The following is an 18,292-nucleotide window of genomic DNA, read 5'->3' as shown; positions in this document are numbered from 1 at the left end:
CGCGTGGGTTGCCTTCTGCACATTTAGATAGTTACTGTGCTTACAGGCTTGCTGTGCCTCTGAATTGTGAGTCACAGACAGACTTTAAAGTAGAAGTTGCAGAGAGAAACAGATGACTGAGATTTTAGTGCAACTAAATTTTAGAGATTTTAGTTCCTCCTTGGAAGTCCTCCTCCAGTCTTGCTTCCAGGCACTGCAGAGATGGATTGCTTAGGGCAGATGTTTGACTGTGCGCTGTGTTCTGCTGTTAACTAGCTTGTCCCATTAAAAGCAGTGAATAAAGATCCCTGAAATGGAAAAGCCCATCCTTAGAAATCCTTTCAGCGTAGAGGTTTGGCCCATTGTGGAGACTTGAGGGTAGCTGCACCTGTGTGCAATGAATTTGTAGCTCGGTGCAGCAGACGTGGCTCTGGCTGGCGTCTTTAGTTGTGACTATTGCATTTTGTATGAGCGATTTCAGGCGTAAAGACTATGAAGATGTGAATTCAAATTGAATTGTGCACCAACTGTCTTCTATTGGTGAGGATTGATAAGCAACATTGACATGGAAAATGCTTTGCAGTGTTGATGTAGACCATTATATAGATTTTTCAGATATAAAAGCAGGTGCAAGTTAAAAGAATGAAGTGTGTAATTCCACACGTGAGTTCATAAATCAACTGTGACAGGATTATTGCACCAAATTTCTGGAAGATATTAAAAGGAATAACAGGACTGCATGATGTTGGCTGTACATGAAGACTGGGACAAAAATGAAATGCAGTCTGTCTTTTCTACAAGTATTTTTGGTTACGTTCAGGATCAATATTTCTGTGAAATTATCCTGGATTAATTTTTGATACAGGGCTTTATCAATTTTTTGATACAACACTTCTCCCAAAGACTGGCTCTGAGAGACAACAAAAAAATCAGCAGTTGCTCAGAAAATGCTGGGAAGGAAAAGCAGCCATTTGAAAAATGAATTTTTAATTGCTGGTAGAATTGGGTAAACACAAAATGAGATTTGCTGCTCCATAAGTGCCTTTCCCTAGCTTGTAAGAGGAGCTCAGCAAAGAGTGGTCCTTCCACCTTTGGACTGGTCACCCTTTGGACAGTGACTCTTAACAAACGCCGTCTCTAAATTTACAAAAAATTTGGCCAGAATGGCTGCTTAGTAACAGTTGTTCGTCTAAATGATAGCTATATGATGTTTAATTACAGATTGGTCTAAGTGCAGGAGTAAGTCTAGCTGTACTTAGTTCAGGAAAAGACCTGTGCTTGGAAAAAGCACAGTCTTAAAGCTGTGGTTTAAGGCCTCACGAACTAAGTTTGTTTCTGTAGTATTGCTACAGATTCTCAAGTCTCTTCATCCTGTGTCTCATTTGCAAAGGAAGATACTTGTTCCGTTTCTTGTTGGGGTGTTTGAAGCTTTGATTGATTCGCTAATTGCTAATCGGGGGATACTCACAAAGGCTGACTTGATATCAAGGCAGCTACTACATCTGACTGATCTTGGTAACCTCTTGGAGACAAATGAAGGCTTCTCCAGACAGTGACGGACAGCAGGGTCCAGTCTTCAGATACCCTGAATTACCTCTGGAAGAGTCTGTCTCTCAAGTATAATAAATTTTGGGAGATGATCATCACTGCTCATCACTTGTGAAAATCAGGCAGTTTATTCCTCTCTGTTTTTTTTAAGTCTTAAATACTGCAATATTTTTAACGTGTTAAAGAGAAACTAATACTTGAAGCGCTTGGTCTCTGAAGGAAGATGTGGCAGAAGTTGCTATTTTTTTGTAAGTCATGTTTAGTATAATAAGGCAAGATCTTAATGTTGTTTATTTAAGGAAAATATTTTGTTGTGTTTGTTTAATAAAGTCGAATAATCATAATATTCTTCTTCCTTCAGCTGAAGGGATCAGAGCTAGAAATTACACTCGTCAGAGGTGGTTTGTGTCAGTGTGTTGGTCCAGCCTGTGCCTACGTCAACCTCAAAGTTTGTGTTAATGGGACAGAGCAAGGTAGGAATGTACCGGCTTTGATTTGTCAGTGGTGATGTCAAAAGATTGTTTGGAAAACTGTGTGATGAATGTTGGAGCCATGAATTTGTTTCAAAGGTGGTGCAAACTCTCTTCCAAGAGTAGCTTTAAATAATTCTTGAAAAAAAGTTTATTAAAAGCAAAACCACACGTTGTCCGTGATGTCTTCTGATGTAGACCTGAAGTAAATATTCAGGTGTGCACTTGAATTATTTCTGTTCTGCTGAAGGGTTTGTATGTGAATACAAATATATGGAGGAGGACACTATATTTGTGTGTGTACATTCACGCACGCTCGGAGAGTGTACCTTGAGAATTTTTAATTCTTGACATAATACTGTAAATGCAGGTGATACCTTTCTGTGGAGGAGATGCTGGTTTTGAAAAACTTGAGGTATCAAGTACAGAGCTGGAAAGAATACTTAAAACTAGAGAATGTAACGATAATGAATAAAGGATAATGAAAAGACAAATGCCGTGATATTGTTAAGCGTTACAAGGTTGAGTTAATGTGTTAAAAGAAGAGAAAACAAAATGCACTCTCTGGAATTCTTTTTCCTACATGTGTTTACAGTTCATGTGCCAAAGTAAGTGTGCCTTGTTTAACATGGTTACAAAGCTACTTACTGAATAATAACGAATGTAACTACATAAGCCAGTGAACACTTCAGAGGGCACACAGTCTGTCAGGTTTTAATCAATATGATACTGGATTATAATTCAGTGACATAAGAATTTGACTGCTTTGCTAATAAAAACAAATAAAACTTCCATACTCTTAAATCTGAAGTACACTTTAGTCCACTTCCCCCCCCGCCTTTATCTTTCTTACTAGAAAAAACTTCTGGAAGATACGGTGTTGCAAGTTTAAACTTAGCTTAAAAACTCTCTGGAAGTAATTAGAAAAAGCCATTAGAAAATCATTGAAATTGGGATTTTGCTTCCAAACTGCATTTTAATGTCTTAATTTTGGTTTTAGATGGTGTGTTGCTGCTGGAAAATCCAAAAGGAGATAATACCTTGAACTTCACTGGACTTGTAGATGCTGTCTCCTGCATTTTTGGTCTTAAAAATTCAAAACTGACAGTTTTTAATGGAAAAACAGGTAAATGGAGTATGGCGAGGAACATTGAAAGTCTTTCTAGAAGCAGCTAGGAGTTAATTACTGTATATTTTTTATATATATACACACATATATATATAAAAAATGACAAAAATGCATAAGGAAAGAGCCTATTTTATAGTACTTAGCTTATGAGACTGTATTTATAGTCACATCAGGATGTTCCCAAAAGCTGCTGCTAAATGATGCTCAGCTCTTCTGTTATCTTATTTCCATTGCAGTTCTCATCGTGACAAAATCTGATTTATTTCAGAAAGTGTTTCCATGGGGTCCAGGCAATGCTATATACTGATGGCAAGCTGCCATCAGCTCTTGCATGCTTTTAATTCCCGCCCTCCCCCCCCCCCCCCCCCCCCAATGCCTCAGTAGGCAGGGTGAGAATTTAAATTGAATGCAAACAGCTGTCTAGAGGAAAAAAAAATGTTGCTTTTTCTCACTAGAGAAACTTGAGGATCTCTGCATTTCTTTTTAGAAAAATCTACGGAATATTTTTGCAGCTTGAATTTGGCCTCTCTTAAGGCATGAGAATATAAAATATGGTCTATGGATTATATAGAGAGTTACAGTCTATATCAGAGTTTTGGTCATTATATCTGAAATGGAGAAGAAAAACACTATGAAAAATGTTACAGTTAGTGACTCAGAGACCCTACCAGCAAATTGGCATTCTCTCCCTTGAGTTGACGGTGCTCTTTTATTACTACATTATGTATGATACTTCAATACCTCAGGAAAAGTTGCAACTTAAAAACGGGCACGCTGAGAAGGTTACACTAGTAACCAAACACTTTAGTGAATGAATACAGAAAGTAAGAGTACTTGTAGTGGCCATGCTGTGATAGGACTTCAGAGATGTTCGAACAGTAATAGTAAGCTCTTCGTATGTTCTTAGGGTTGTTGACAGGCACATCTTGAAGTTCAAACCGTGTGTTTCTGCACCGTTCATATTAAGTCTAAAATGAGTGACACAGAAATGATAAAATACTGCAAAAAAAAGGTAATTGGATGGCTACGGAAACTTTTGCTAGTGTGTTTTCATAGAAATACTACTGAAGCTGCATCTAAGAGGGAGATGCCTTAATTGGCTGTTGTGGAATGCTGTTTTGGGGTACCAGTAGGACTGCTAAGGATCACCAGTTATGTCTACTTGTGACATCAGAAGGGGAATAGTCTTGAGTCTGTAAGGTCACTGTTACCATCTCCATCTTTAGTTTTTTTACTTGTCTTTTCCTGAAAGTATTTCTAGAAGAGTGTTTTTGGGGTTTTTCATGTCGCATGTAATGCACTTACTTTACTGTGATCAAACCTTTCCAAGGTGTGCTTAGCCAACCTGAATAGTTCTGTCATACAAAATTATTATTCTCTGCTTTCACTTATAGACTATTTACAGGAAATTCTGGATCCCTCAGTATCTTCCTTATGTTTCAGTTATGTTTTAAAGGAGGAAATAATTTTCTTTGAAATAATTTTCCAAATAGTAGATTTTTATAGATATACCATGTAGCAGTGTGGTATCTGCCTACAGAGGTGGGTGTGGACCAGTACAATTCATTACAGTACAATTATTAAGAGATGACCTGCAAAAGGCCAAGAAGAGTTGGGAAACTCTCATGTCATTAAGATTATAAGAAGTTTGACTCCCTTATTCTCCTTATTTGGTTTGTTTTCTGACACTAACAGGACAAAAGGATGCAGCATCAATCTACTAATGCTGAATTCCTAAAGGAAGTGGTAAAGAAAATCTACGCCTTCCCTCTTCCTCAAAAGTTCTGTTTTGCAGTAGTAACAAAGGCTTTGTTTCTTTCATTTCCATGTTGCTTTTGCTGTGTAGGTAGCATTCTGGGACTTTCCATCTTGGTGTGCTGGTTTTAAACTTGCACTCTTTGTAAGTGGTCTGGGCAGAGCAGTTTTTGGTTTTTTTTTCCCCTGCCCCTTTATTAACAACATGAAAATTCCCTTGGAAAGTGTAGATTGTCAAATTCACATTTGTTGCAATTTGGCAGAGATCTCCAGTAAGTATTGATCAGCAGAAGACAGGGCTCCCTGAGGAGTCAGGGTTGAAGGCATGCACAAAGCAAATAGCCCTTAAAGATGCTGGAGAACAGAACCGAAATTCCTGATGTTCGGTTCAGATGCGGTCCCTTTGCTTTATCTGCCCAACCTTTGCACGGGTAACGTTAGGTGAGGTCTAAAGATGATTCCAGGGCCTCTTTAGGTGAGGCAGGGGCTTGGTATCAGCCACTGTATCTGGGAGGAATTGCAAAGAAAGGTCATGCACTCCAGACAAATTGTTGCTGAATTGTTCCCATGTGTGTTAATAAAATTGTGACCCAGTAAAAACGTATTTCTGGCTCCTTATTTTCCTTCCTGTGGTTTTTAGGGCTGTCCACTTTACTTGCAGTAATTTATTATCTTGTTTTCTAATTGTAATGAAGATTTACTTAAGGTTGTGTAATGGTACAAAATCAGGCAGATCTTGTATTAAGGCAGGCTAAAATATGTCATGTCCCTGTTTTCCAGTGCAACATTGAAATAATGGGATAAACATTTCCTCCCCAACAGTGAATCAATGTATTTTGAGTAACTGCAAAAGTACTGAGCAAGGCTCTGGGATTTGTACTGATCTTCAGAAACTGAGAATGGAATCTGTTTCTTTTTACATTAAAAAAAAAAAAAAATCATTTAAAGGAAAGAGGCTGGGCACAAGGCAGATGGTAAAAACAGTTATCTGTGACTTTGGTTTTGCCCTAGGTTGTTGAAAAGCTGGAAACTTTATCTAAATTTCTTATTGGGAACGCTTTTTGAGTTGCACTTGGCTTTCGTGGAAGTAGTCCATATTGAAAAAGCCTATTTTAAAAAAATCATAATTGTTTATGGGAATAGATGAAGCTGTAAATCACATCAGGCTTAAAAAGGGGGGGAAAGAGGGAGAAGTAAAAATCTCCCTACAAACATCTTAGTCCACATCTTATCTTTATGATTTTCAGTTGGATAATTTTTTAGTACTTCTTAGCACTGTTATAATCTTCTTAGTACTGTTTTCTGAACAAGAGTATGAAAATATTTTTTTAATCTTTAATTTTTAAAAAGCCATGAGGCTGAAAGGTACCTTAGAAAGGTATTACCACTTAAATCTCAGCTGCAGGGAGAACTGACTTTAAAAGTTATTTTAATATTGATGAGCACTTGTAATATCTGCTTGTTTTCAAGTGCATCATTATATATGAAAAAATGATCCACTCTTTTCTGTTTCTTGCTCTTATTAGAGGGCTATATGAACTGACTCTACTGACAGCACTGTACATGAGCTCTTCCTTGTGAAAATGTCAGTGGTCCTGTAATGCAAAATGCTAGATTTGTTAAATGCGCACATGGCCATTCCTGTAGCTCATGCCCTGTTGCCCTGCAGAGATCTGCATGGATCCCGGCAGCTGGGTAATGTCAAACGCCAAGTTCCCCGAGCCGTGCGTTTCTTGCTCTGTAAAGCACCCTGCTCACTAGTGCTGTCTCCTGCCCGTGACCTACTAATTGCATCTAAATGGCAAGCAATGCTGCTTTCGGGTTATGCTGGGAAGAACCTGCTGCTGACTCCCTTTCCCTATGATGAAATCTTGTTAATTCCTCTCCACTTGTTAATTTAGTTCTTTTCTTGCTTTCCTGTAAGTAAAACAAAAAGCCAAGCCCCCTCCCGTGCTTGAGCGTGTGCTTGCACCTCAGACATACCAAAGAAGTGTTTGGGTAGCTGGCAGATGGTTTACAGCCAGTGCTGTAAACTCTTCATTCTTGAAAACTGAATTGTAGAAGCAACAGTGAAGTTTCGCCTTTTCCTTTAAAGCTTTTTAGACACACACACATGCATATGTATAAAAAACGTTGATTTTTTTTAAAAGATGGCATTTTGGAAATTTAGATGCAGTCTGAGGGTAGATATGGGAAACCTTCACCTTTCCTTAGGGCAGTCTCATAAGCCTTCCACAGTGCCTTGTACTTTGATGTTCTGTAGCTGTTGGCAAAATATCCAGAGCTTGTAGCCTGTGATTACTTTTCACCTTTTTTTTGTTTGTTTGTTTTTGGGGGGTTGTTTGGGATTTTTTTTTTTTCATTTTTATGTTTACAAACATTCTTGGAAAAAGGAGTGCCACTTCTGCCCTTTTGAAATTAATTCAGATGAACTGATAGAAAATAAGCTTTGTAAAGCTTAGGCTCCATGACATGTGAGTAGGGCTGACGAGGCATGAAAACTCGTTGGAAGGAGATGACAGATGTGCCTGTTTTGTATGTACAGGCAGTGCACAATTCTTACAAGAAATTAAATTTATTAGTTCTTCCTGGATTTGGTCTTTGGAGTTCTTTTATAGCTGCAAAAGCTTTGTAGCAGAGAGTGATGTTCTTTCTCTGTATCTTTAATGTTGTGACTATCAAGCAACCTTTTTTTACTTCTGTGATAGACAGGCAACTGCTGATGTGGGTAGTGCAGAATGCGGCCTTACATCTTTCATTTGTATTACAGAAACCTCACTAGCTTCTCATCTGAGTGCTTTCAGGGTTCTGCTATTACTTCTGAAGTCCTTTGAGACATGGGTCCTAATTTGGGTCTGATCTTCCACCATTTCTGAAATATGCATGGCTGGAGTCATCTGCTGAATCATCAGCTATTGTTAACATTAAACACAAATATTAATGCAGAGGGCATTATTCATGAGCTAAGCAGCTATTGATTTTACATTTATTGTCATCTGGTGTTTAATGAGGGAAATGTCCTGATGTTGCATCGTAACACATACAGAGTGCTGCTTCAGCTATGGAAGTCAGGGTTGAGGCAAAGATCATAGGTCTTAATTTAATAAGAAATGGTTGGCTTAAGTGACTAATTTCTTGCTTAAGTTATTAAACTATTTTTATTGCATAAGTAATCGTGTCGTATATTTACGTGTGTAAGAAATGGTACGTAGGGGCTAATTTCCACAGCAGATGAAGTACTCTCTGTCTTTAAGAAAACAAAATATTGCTGCACAAATTCAATTTTTTCAAAATGGAGAAATGCTCTTTCTTGAGCAAAGACTTGGAAAGAGGGAAACCCTTCGACAGTGGAATTGGTAGTTAGAAAGTCTCATTGTCAGCTAATCCAGTGAGAACTGGACCTCTGCTTCTCTGAATGGCCTGACTGGTCTCATTTTCTTTTTCAGAACTGATAAACAAAACTGACTTGCTTAGTCTCAGCGGAAAGACTCTACATGTGACAACAGGGTCAACACCTGCTCTGACTGACTCTCCTGACACTCTTCTCTGCCAGTATATCAACCTGCAGCTAATGAATGCCAAACCACAAGGTATGTAGGATACGGATCTCTCATTTACAGACTGAGCTTTCTGTGATACAAGACATCGCTTACTGATGAAGATAAGTGCATATATTTTCATTAGTAGATGGTAATTTTGTTTATTTTTTCCCAGTATGTGCTCTCTAATAAACACAGTGTTTATATTTAGCTTTCTTCCCTCTTTTCAGAAAAGAAAAAGGAGAGACAGTTTGAGATAAGGAACAGCATTTAAACATGAGCCCTTCAGCATTGTTTTCCTATTTCTGACCATCAGTTCATCTGTGCAGCTTATTTTAAAAGACTGAGTCTAAAAATGAAGGAGGAGCCAGCTCTTTACCAAGATGTATAAACAGCGTGTGAAACTTTTCTTAGTGCTATTTAAACGCCAAATGAATTGTATTATTAACCTGATCTGGAGTATAGATATGTGCATGTAATTCCATTTCACAGCTGCTGATCTTGTAACTTCTTCTGTGAAACCTCACATGGAGAAAGCTGTGTTGTTAGTAACTCGCTCTTAATTTCTGCCCTGGTACGAGTCCTTTCTGGACTGTGTCTATGTGGAGTCTTACTGATGCTCCTGGGAACCTACTTGGGCCAAAAATGTGTTTTTAACTGGGGATTTGGTCATCAGAAGGTGCTTTGTGAGCTTCTCTAGTTGTTAATGGTTTGTGTGTCCTGTTGAGATTTAATCTTTCCTAGTGTCGCGGGTGCCCTGTTCCCCCATGTAGAGAGTTCTGCGATGTTTTCTTTTGTTTAGTAATTGCTGGTACTTCTGATTCTGTAATTCATGAACTGATTTGGTGACTATCTGTAAGTGGGCTGGTATTGGTAATTACTCAGCACTATGAAAACATAGAGATGAAATGAAAGAAGAAATCCTAAATTTCAGTTTATCAGGATCAATGAAGTAGTAGCATTCCTCACCAATAGTGATCCAACTGTTTCTCTTGTTCAGAATGTCAGAAGGGTACAGTGGGAACTCTTCTAATGGAGAACCCTGTGGGTCAGAATGGATTAACGTACCAGGGTCTTCTACATGAAACGGCAAAAGTTTTTGGGCTCAGAAGCAGGAGGCTAAAATTGTTCCTGGATGAAGCGCAAACTTGGGGTAAGCACAAACTTCTTTGGACAAGCAAACCAAAATACTTGGAAGATTTTGTTGAGGAGCAGCTAATGTATCCTGAGATCTAGTTTAATTACTAAATGCATGCTATCTACACATTGGTCTCTAATTTTGCCCAGTAATTCAGTATTTATTTAATAAAATACTTTAAACACGCTAAAAATAAAGGTATATGTTTAGAAATTCAAAGCTCTAATGCATTCCCTTCATGCAATGGCCAAGACAAGTTCTGTAGAAGTTTCTTCCTTTTGAAAAAGAAAGGTCAGCCAGCAATGTAAATGGTAGCTACATCCTGCTGTGACTCAGCGGAGAGAGTGGATCTCCTTCTAGAAGGGAGTCAGTCTAAAGTGTGAATATTTTAAAAGCCTGTTCAGATTGTTCCTGTAACATTCATATTGTTGCGGATACTACGTTTTTCCTTCCTTTTGGAGAATGGGAGTGGGTGGAAAAGAGTATCAGATCTATTTTAGAGCTGTGTGAGTAGGTCAGACTTGTGAGGGTACGGCAGCTGCACTTCATTCAGAATGCCTGAGAAGTAGGAAGCTTTATCACACAGTCATGGAGCTCAAATGTTAAAGAATCTTCCAAAACCACAGATAGGTGGTAAGATTTAGAAACAATTTTCCGATTCATGAGAAAGGTAAGACTAAAGATGTACCTGTAGTACTAAAAAGTTGGACCTGAGGAAGGTTTGGGACCTTCTTTGACAGAAAGAATGGATTGGAAACTACATGGTAAAACCCACAGATATTTCTGTGTATTCAGGAAAACTCAAATCTTTGAATGAAATAATGTAGAGGATTCTGTCTCCAGTTTATCATAATGGCATGATTTACAATCAGTTTGGGAGGGACACATGACACTTAAGGTTAATTTATCTCATGTTAGGTTACCTGTCCAGAAGTTAGACATCTTGTTCTAATCCTAGGATGGGATGAGTTTCCTCAGGAGGTGCCTGTCAGCTGATGAGGGACGGAGGAGAGTAGCTCTCCAGTGTAGCTGGCTAAAACTTGTGTCACTTAGCCATCCACCCAGGCTGGAGGGATTCAAGTAGGAGAGATTAGAATAAGAGCAAGCAAGGTGTGGGTTCTTTTGTTGTGGATTTTCGGTTGTTTGGTGGTGGTTTGGGAGTTGTTTTTTTTATTTTTTTTTTTTTTTTAATTTTTCTTTTTATTTCATGTGACCTAAACTCAGCTTATTCAAAAGTCATTTTTGTAAGTAAAATGGATCTCAAATGTTGATGAGACTTAGCATTAGCTCAAACTATCACTAGAAAAAATAATGGTGTTAACAAACACAGAGGACTGGAGACTGTCGTGCTTAGAAACAGCACAAGGTGTAAGAACAAAGTATTTCAACCACACTTCATTTGCATAAACAAAAAATGTATTTATGTGCGAAACCTTGCAGACTAGGAATTTAGCTGTTCGGGAGCAACTGATGTTAACACATATTTCTCTTTTGGTTCCTGTCATTGTTACAGGGCAACAGGGGTTCACAGCAGCATATGACTTAGTCAAGATACTAAAATAACTATTGTGGGAAAACTTTGAGCTTTGAAAGAGGGAAGTAATTGACAAAACAGGAAAATGTATATAGCCTTTAAGTCTCAATTTAAGTAAGGATTTTTAAAATGCCTTTACCTAAAAGGAAAAAATCGCTATTAACATATTGGTAGTATGAATTCTCCAGAACTGTTTAAACTTCAAATCCAATGTATTAAGTGACAATTCATGACGATGTGAAAGATCAGATTTGATAACTCTTCAAAGGCTAAAACAACTGATTCAGTCTTTTTGAGACTCGGAATATAGAGAACTTGGTCCTGGAGCTCTGTTTGTGTAGTTAACACATGCTTATGCCATACAGCTATGCTTCTACTATCTCAGATACAATTCTCACCACGCAGCCCTCTTAATATTTTTTTAATGGTATAAACACTGAAATGGTCGTACTTTATCTTCAGATCTCTTTATATGATAAATAAGTGCTGCGTATAAAACAAATATTTTGATGCCTCTGGAAAACATTAGTTCAGTTAATGTTTATGTGTATTGTTGCAACTTTGTAATCTGCTCCTCTTTTCATCAATATATTTTAAAGTCCTACCTTCAAAACAAAAAGTTCAGTCTCTCTGAGTAGGGTTTTTTAAACGGTTTATTCTAAAAATTAAAAATACATTATTTGCTGTTAACCATTTGAAAATAAGCCATGAATTAGAAGGCTGATGCCTGTTTTTATAGAAAGAAAAGAAAAAAAAATCACTTGGAGGAAAATGAATTATCAGTTTCGAAAACTTTTTTTTTTTTACAAATGTTGTCAGGTACAAGCCGTTGGGCATCTGCTGTCTATTGCAGAAAAGCTTGCCAGCTTTTCAGAAACGAATATGGCCTTCACCCTCCTTTAGAATATTGGAAAAATATTCTATAAATAAATGTCAAAGTAGTGTGCGTTGCTTATTCATGAGATTGAAGCGCAGGTTACAGGTAGCTGATTCAGAGGCATGTTTGGGATGAAGGCAACGCTTTCTAATGTGCTAACTTCAAAGCCTGCCTTTGGAGGAACTGGCACAGAAAGGAAGATGTCATTACATTTTGTTGATAAATCAAGTTTCTGATTTCAAATTGTAATTATTGTCTGAAATACTGTTGAAAATAGTAGCTTCATATAGTTTTTCATTTTTCAGGATTTTAAAATAAGTCACAAAAAAGACTTTGAGACCAAGTTTGTAGTTTGTTTAGCTTCTGCAGGCCAAAATAACTGTTTTATGTACGGATGTAACATTTTCATGGGGAGGGAAGGAAGGTTAATGAGGGAATAAAGCCCTAATTGCTGAATTGGATTATACCTCTACTATTTCAGTTCTGTAAATGGGTATTCAGCTGCTTAAAGTACAGCATTACAGTGGAAGAGAACGCCTTAAAAACAGTACCATCATGATCCATAAGGGCTTCTTAATTATTTAATTAATAGATGGCTTTTAAACTTGGATGCAGACTATCTGCTCAGTCCAAAAATGCAATATTTTTCACAGAAAGATGTGGGCCTTAATGTTAGAAGGAGCGTGCATACTGTTACGTAGAAACAAAACTCTTGGCTGCCATTTCTAGAGTCGGTTTTCCCTTGGACATCATGTTACTGAAAACAAAACTGCTTTTACATTATCTCTATGGACGCACTTCACAGCCTTGTGCACCACACACAGCGCCTCGGTCTCCCGCAGCTGGAGGTGAGCCCGAGGTAGAGCAGCGTGACTACCAGACGTCAGTGCTGTGATACAGTGCAGTACACAACAAAATTGATTCTGCTGGGAAAACACCCAGCCATTCTGAAGGTTATTCATCTGTCATTTGTGCTAACACTAGTGCCAAAATTTAAAATTTATCTTTTATTTGCTTGTGTTGTGTATAGGGATTCTAGTGTGCAGAGTAACACCGTAACCCCCGATGTTCTTTTGCTTTGGTTTCAGTGGATGTATTTGTGGTTACCACTTTGAAGTTCCTTACCACTTCCAAGTTTCTTAGTAAAGAGACCTCTGGTATATTTATTATTCAGATTGTTTGGAATACTGGAAGGTACAGCTTTGGAACAGAAGTCATCTGCTCTGTTATTGGGGTAGTTTGCTACAGCTGATGGGTGCTGGGAAGCATTGAGCTAGTCTTGGGAAAAATGCCCTGTAAAGTGGCAAGAATTGTGAAAGAGTTTTCCAGTTCCTACCAGCTTTGCAGGTGACTTTTTCTGTAGCCACAAAGTACGATTACTCCAAGTTTGTGTTTCATAAATAATTATAAACCGTGATTCAGCCTGTTAGAAATATGCTATATCCTTAAAGAGGTTTATTGGTGAGGCTTTACCCTGTAACTGTTCCAAAACTATATGCATATAGCTATTAAAAGACATATGGAATTGATCTGGTATGGTATAATTCTTTAGGCATACTCGACAAGATTTCAACATTAATTTTTCAGTAGATACTACTACAACTTGAGTTTTATACATAAAGCAAGGATTAATGTATGCACATTCTTGTACTCCTTCACAGTCTTTCATACTTTATTTTGTCTTCTGTCAGAGATGGGAGACAAGAGGAGACGTATGGCCATTCTTACATAATGTTTTTAAGGGACTCTGGTTTTCAGTGCATTGTGTTGTATTGTTAATATTGACTTCATACCATTGTGTTATAAAATAATTTTCTGAACTAGATGTTATTGCATGTGGATGTGAAGCTGGGAGCTGCGGGCTGACGTAGGCTTTCGAAGAGCTCTACTTTGTAACCCAGAACAGTATCTTCAGCTCTTGCAGTGGCAATCCTGACGTGTGGTGACTCTTCCTTTAATGCACTGTGCTTTAACGGGAGGGAGAGTTGAGCGGAGCAGTTTCTATCCTAGTCCCTTTTTGATTGAACCAGAAGAACAGTCTGAATAAAGGGGTGGGAGGAGTGTTGATAGTTTTACTTGTAAGAAAGAGCACTTATTATCTTCTTTCTCTCTTGTTTTTTTTTTTTGGTTCAGAGATCACAAAGGACGTCTCCATGAAGAACTTGAACATGAAAACTGTATATGTTCGTGTTATACCCACCACAGCTGAATGTTGAGAACTCCATTTTTATGAAAAAGACCATGTAGACTGTTTTCCAAAAAAAATGAAGTCAAATTAAATTAGTATGCTTTTAGATGAACATCCAAGTTGTGTATGGTACTTTCAACATCTCAAATTGCACACAGGATGTTTTCTACCAATGCATGTCTAATATGCTGCTCTTTGGTTTCAAATACAATGTATTTTCATTATGTTATCTTCTGATACTGTAAAAGCTGTTCAGAAGAATGTCAGAGCTCCTTAACCTTAGATATCTATGCAGTAATTTGCCTGAAAGAAATGGGACTGGTACCTCAGTGATGCTGTTCGCTGCCTGTCCTTTATGCAGAGGACATCTCTGATTTTTCTAAACCATGAGTTACCTACAAGGCTCTACAATATATATATATATATATACCATGTTACAGTAGCTTTGAAATTTATTTAAGGGTTACCCGGATTTGCTCATTCATACTTGCTGGATTTTCATGAAGTGTGTGGCTGATTTAAAATACTCCCTAATTTCAACACTTGGAACAATAAATTTGCTTCATCTCCAAACTCTTGTTTCCCTGAGTTCAGAGTACTTTGCTTCCTTACATTTTCTAAAGAAGATAATGCTTAGCACACTGTATAGATCAGGAAAACCTAGAGAAACTTGAAATCTGAAAATGTCCACACTGAATGCCAGTGACTGTTTGGATTGTGATACTGACAGGTTTGGGGGATGTTGTTTGGTTAGGGATGTCTGGGAGGTTGTTCGCTTTGGTTTCAGATTTAAAAGCATTTTTAGATTGAAACTAACGTTGGGATTTTAGCTTTTCTAATAGTCAATACAGCTTGCCAAAGGTTTTAGTGTTAACTTGCATATCGGTAGGCAAGTGAAGGAACAGGCAACCTTTTTTCAGTTTGAGGATGTTTTTTGACTAGTTAACTTAAACTAGACACTTAAGGGCACTTAAGTTTCACTGCATTTCAATAGTGTTGTTAATCAGTGAAACTTGCTATTGTAGAGAATACTGAACTTGAGAAGGTCTACTTGTGTGCAGCTGCCTTCGCTGCTGTGCCTTTATTAGCTTCCTGAGAACAAGATTATGTACACTGCGAACAAGAGTATTAACAGAGAGTAGCACTTTTAACAAAGTCTTGCTTAGCATGGTTTTCCATTGCTCTATGTTTTTCATCTTTACACTACGAATAGAAACCAAAGCTTTTTTTGTGATAACACTATGTTAGTGGGAATATCTATAAATAAATGTTCTGTGTAACTACTGTGCTCTAGTGGACCATACCAAAATTGTAAGTACTCGTTTGATACAGGTCAAGTCTCTGGCATTCAGTTTACATAAAATTATTTTTATCAGTATTAAAAATGGTAGTGCTTGAACCTACTGAATCACTGGCCTGTTGACTTTAATGAATGTTGGACGTTGCCCTCTACCTTTCCCTGTTAAGTCAGCTTGCTTATCTTTTTATTGATGTAGTGACAGGGAAATCAAATTTGTATCGTTTTGTGGTTGGTTTTTTTTTTGGTCATGTTAAAACTGTCCAGGTTATGTCTTCTGCGAAGGTAAGATTGCTGTTCCTAAGATAAATAGTTTTCCTTTATTATTTATTGAGAATAAATGAAGATGGCAAATGATTGCAATCTAACCTCATTCTTAACGAGACAATCTAAGGGGACAACGTTACTTGCATTTTTACAGAGTTACTTGGGATTTAGCATTTTGTGTTATGTACATAATTTTTCCTTTCTAAGGATGTTGGCTGGCCAAGTTCTGTGTAAACCCTGGATTAGATTATATATATGCTTTCCAGTGAATTAAAAGCCCAGCCAAGATTTATTAATTCACTCTGAGTGAATTACAAACAGAAAAAGATAATCTTTAACAGAACCTTTTTTTTCTTTCTCAAATATACTTACAGCTGCTAAATGACAAAAATAATCTGCCCATAAGAGAAGAAATCCTTCTTGTGACCGTAGTCCAATAATCTCATACTCCACATGAGATATAGGTGAATTGGTTTCTTGGATTTTCTTTAAGTAAATGACTGCTTTATACTGACAATGAAAACTGGCCTTTCCCTTGCCTTCATACATGAGCTTTCTCTATGAAGATGTTCTGCAGAACAGCACTGCCTGCGATGCACTGTTAAAATAGATGAGGGCACGCTGACAAAGCTTAATTTAAACCCTTTACCTCTGACTATTTACTGACAGAAAAGGGGTGAAGGAAAAATACTGCTGATAATTCTGTGTCTGTCCCGTAGTTCTTCAAGACCTATGAAAGGCAACAGGCTTTAAGACAAAGTTGGCAAAGATGGCACTTTATTTTTTGTAGACCTGAAATTAGTTTGGTTAGTTTGTGCATGAGGCTGCATGAAGGTGTTATGCGGTATTAGCATAACTACCCATTATCTGCTTCTCAGAGTGTTTATGGAATAACAGCGTTCTCTGAAGAGCAACCTACAAACCAGAGGGAGGCAAGCCATTATTTCAAGAAAAGATGATCATACTTGACTATAAACTAGATGTGAAGCATAGGTTTGTTTTAGGGTTTTCTTTTCATCCTGTTTCTCCACAACTTCATGTGCAAACAGGAGGCTGGAAGAATGCTTTCCTGTGGGTTTCTAGTTTTACCACAAAAAAATGAGACAAAATATGGCCAAAACCATAATTGAATGTTGAACTGCTTTTACAGAGTCTCCACAGTGTAGGTACAGAGTGCCCCGTAATGTAACACTTGTCTTCAGACACCGCCTTAGTGGAGGGATGCTGCCCACCTGGCACTGCACATTCAAATATATGTGGATGTCTCCTAGATTAGTCTTCATGTTCTCTAGCTGCATTTCTTTCATTGTAGTAAAATACAGGTATATATTCATATTGGTTGAGCTGGAAGTAAATGATACTACCACTTTGAACAGTGTAAGAAGGTACTTCCTCTTGCTCTCAGTGTGTGAACAGGGAATGGTAAAAGTCTTGTTCCAAGTGGCAGCGTGGCACAAAGGATTATCTTTCAAAGAAATGCAGAACTCTTCCTTGTCGCAGAGTATGTTCAGCTAGCCCTAGATCTGGTTTTAGAGGGGTTGACCCAAGAAATCCTTCAGTAAGATCTTTTTTATTTTACAAATGAGGCTTGAGCTTAAAAATTAGAAGGAAGACCTTTAAAGTAGATGTACTCTGTAGGGCATTGCAGTGTAAACCACGTTAAAGCTGTTGTCTCTCCATGTAGTTTGATTGTGCTTTTCTAAGATACTGATTCTTTAAAGTGAAGTGGGTGCTGTATGAGCATAAAGTTACACTTACCTGCTTCTTTCCAGGGTTTTGGACTTAATTTCCAGGGTCAGAAACAGTGTGTGGTGCTCATTTGTGCTTCTCTTGCCCTGCTTCACCTCAGTCTCCTTTCTTCACTGCACATGCTTTTCCTTTTTCCTTTTTCTGTCTTCCTTTTCTTTTGGGAGGATGGGGTGGTGTTTTCTTAACCTTGTTTCTTTTAGTTTCTCAGCTGTGGCGCTCTGTCCACATCCACATACTCCTTATGGGTTGTGATAGCTGGAACAGAAACAGAGGTGTGCCCTTGCACTCTTCAACGTGATCATATCACAAGGACAGAAGTGCCCATAAATGCTGTGTCTGTCTTTGGTAGGATCAGTAAAAGCTGGCAGAAGGGAAAATTCAATATGCTTAGGACAGGTAACAGAAGAATGAGATAAGAGTTTATCAGAGGATGCTGCTGAAATGCTTCTGGGTCAGTTAACTTTACATCAGCCTTTTACGTAAGTAGCAAGTAATTAAAAAAATAATTTTGTTGCAGAATTAAAGTTTAATTTCACTTTCAGCTGCTGCTCTGTCAGTTGATCTTTTATCTCTAAAAAGATACTGACAGTGAACATTAGGAACAAGTTGTGACCCATTTGGGTGAACTTCTGCTTTTTTTACCTTCCTTCTCCACGTCTATTTTTAGGGTTTTTTCTTAATTATTCTGGATAATATCTAATCATTGCTTGAGAGAATTTGTCTCATGGGATCTTGAAGTGGGGAATGTTTCCTACTAATTTTTTTATTGAGTGTTTTTAATGCACTTCTCTAACCTCATCTAGGTTGAGCTAATAATAGCAT

The 18,292-nt window shown here is 37.8% G+C and overlaps 1 protein-coding gene across 1 annotated transcript in view; it reads left to right on the top strand.

Annotated features, from left to right (window-relative positions):
- IARS (isoleucyl-tRNA synthetase) overlaps positions 1–14,730 on the top strand; it is a 103,584-nt gene extending 88,854 nt beyond the window's left edge. The window contains 5 exon segments of the mRNA XM_010290383.1: positions 1,889–2,000; positions 2,998–3,123; positions 8,328–8,471; positions 9,421–9,573; positions 14,103–14,730. Coding sequence (XP_010288685.1) covers positions 1,889–2,000; positions 2,998–3,123; positions 8,328–8,471; positions 9,421–9,573; positions 14,103–14,185 — 618 coding nt within the window. The 3' untranslated portion in view covers positions 14,186–14,730.
- Positions 14,731–18,292: the final 3,562 nt, after the last annotated feature.

Source organism: Phaethon lepturus, unplaced genomic scaffold, assembly GCF_000687285.1.
Source record: "Phaethon lepturus isolate BGI_N335 unplaced genomic scaffold, ASM68728v1 scaffold10667, whole genome shotgun sequence".
NCBI classification, from domain to species: domain Eukaryota; kingdom Metazoa; phylum Chordata; class Aves; order Phaethontiformes; family Phaethontidae; genus Phaethon; species Phaethon lepturus.
This window is presented reverse-complemented; position numbering and strand designations above follow the sequence as displayed.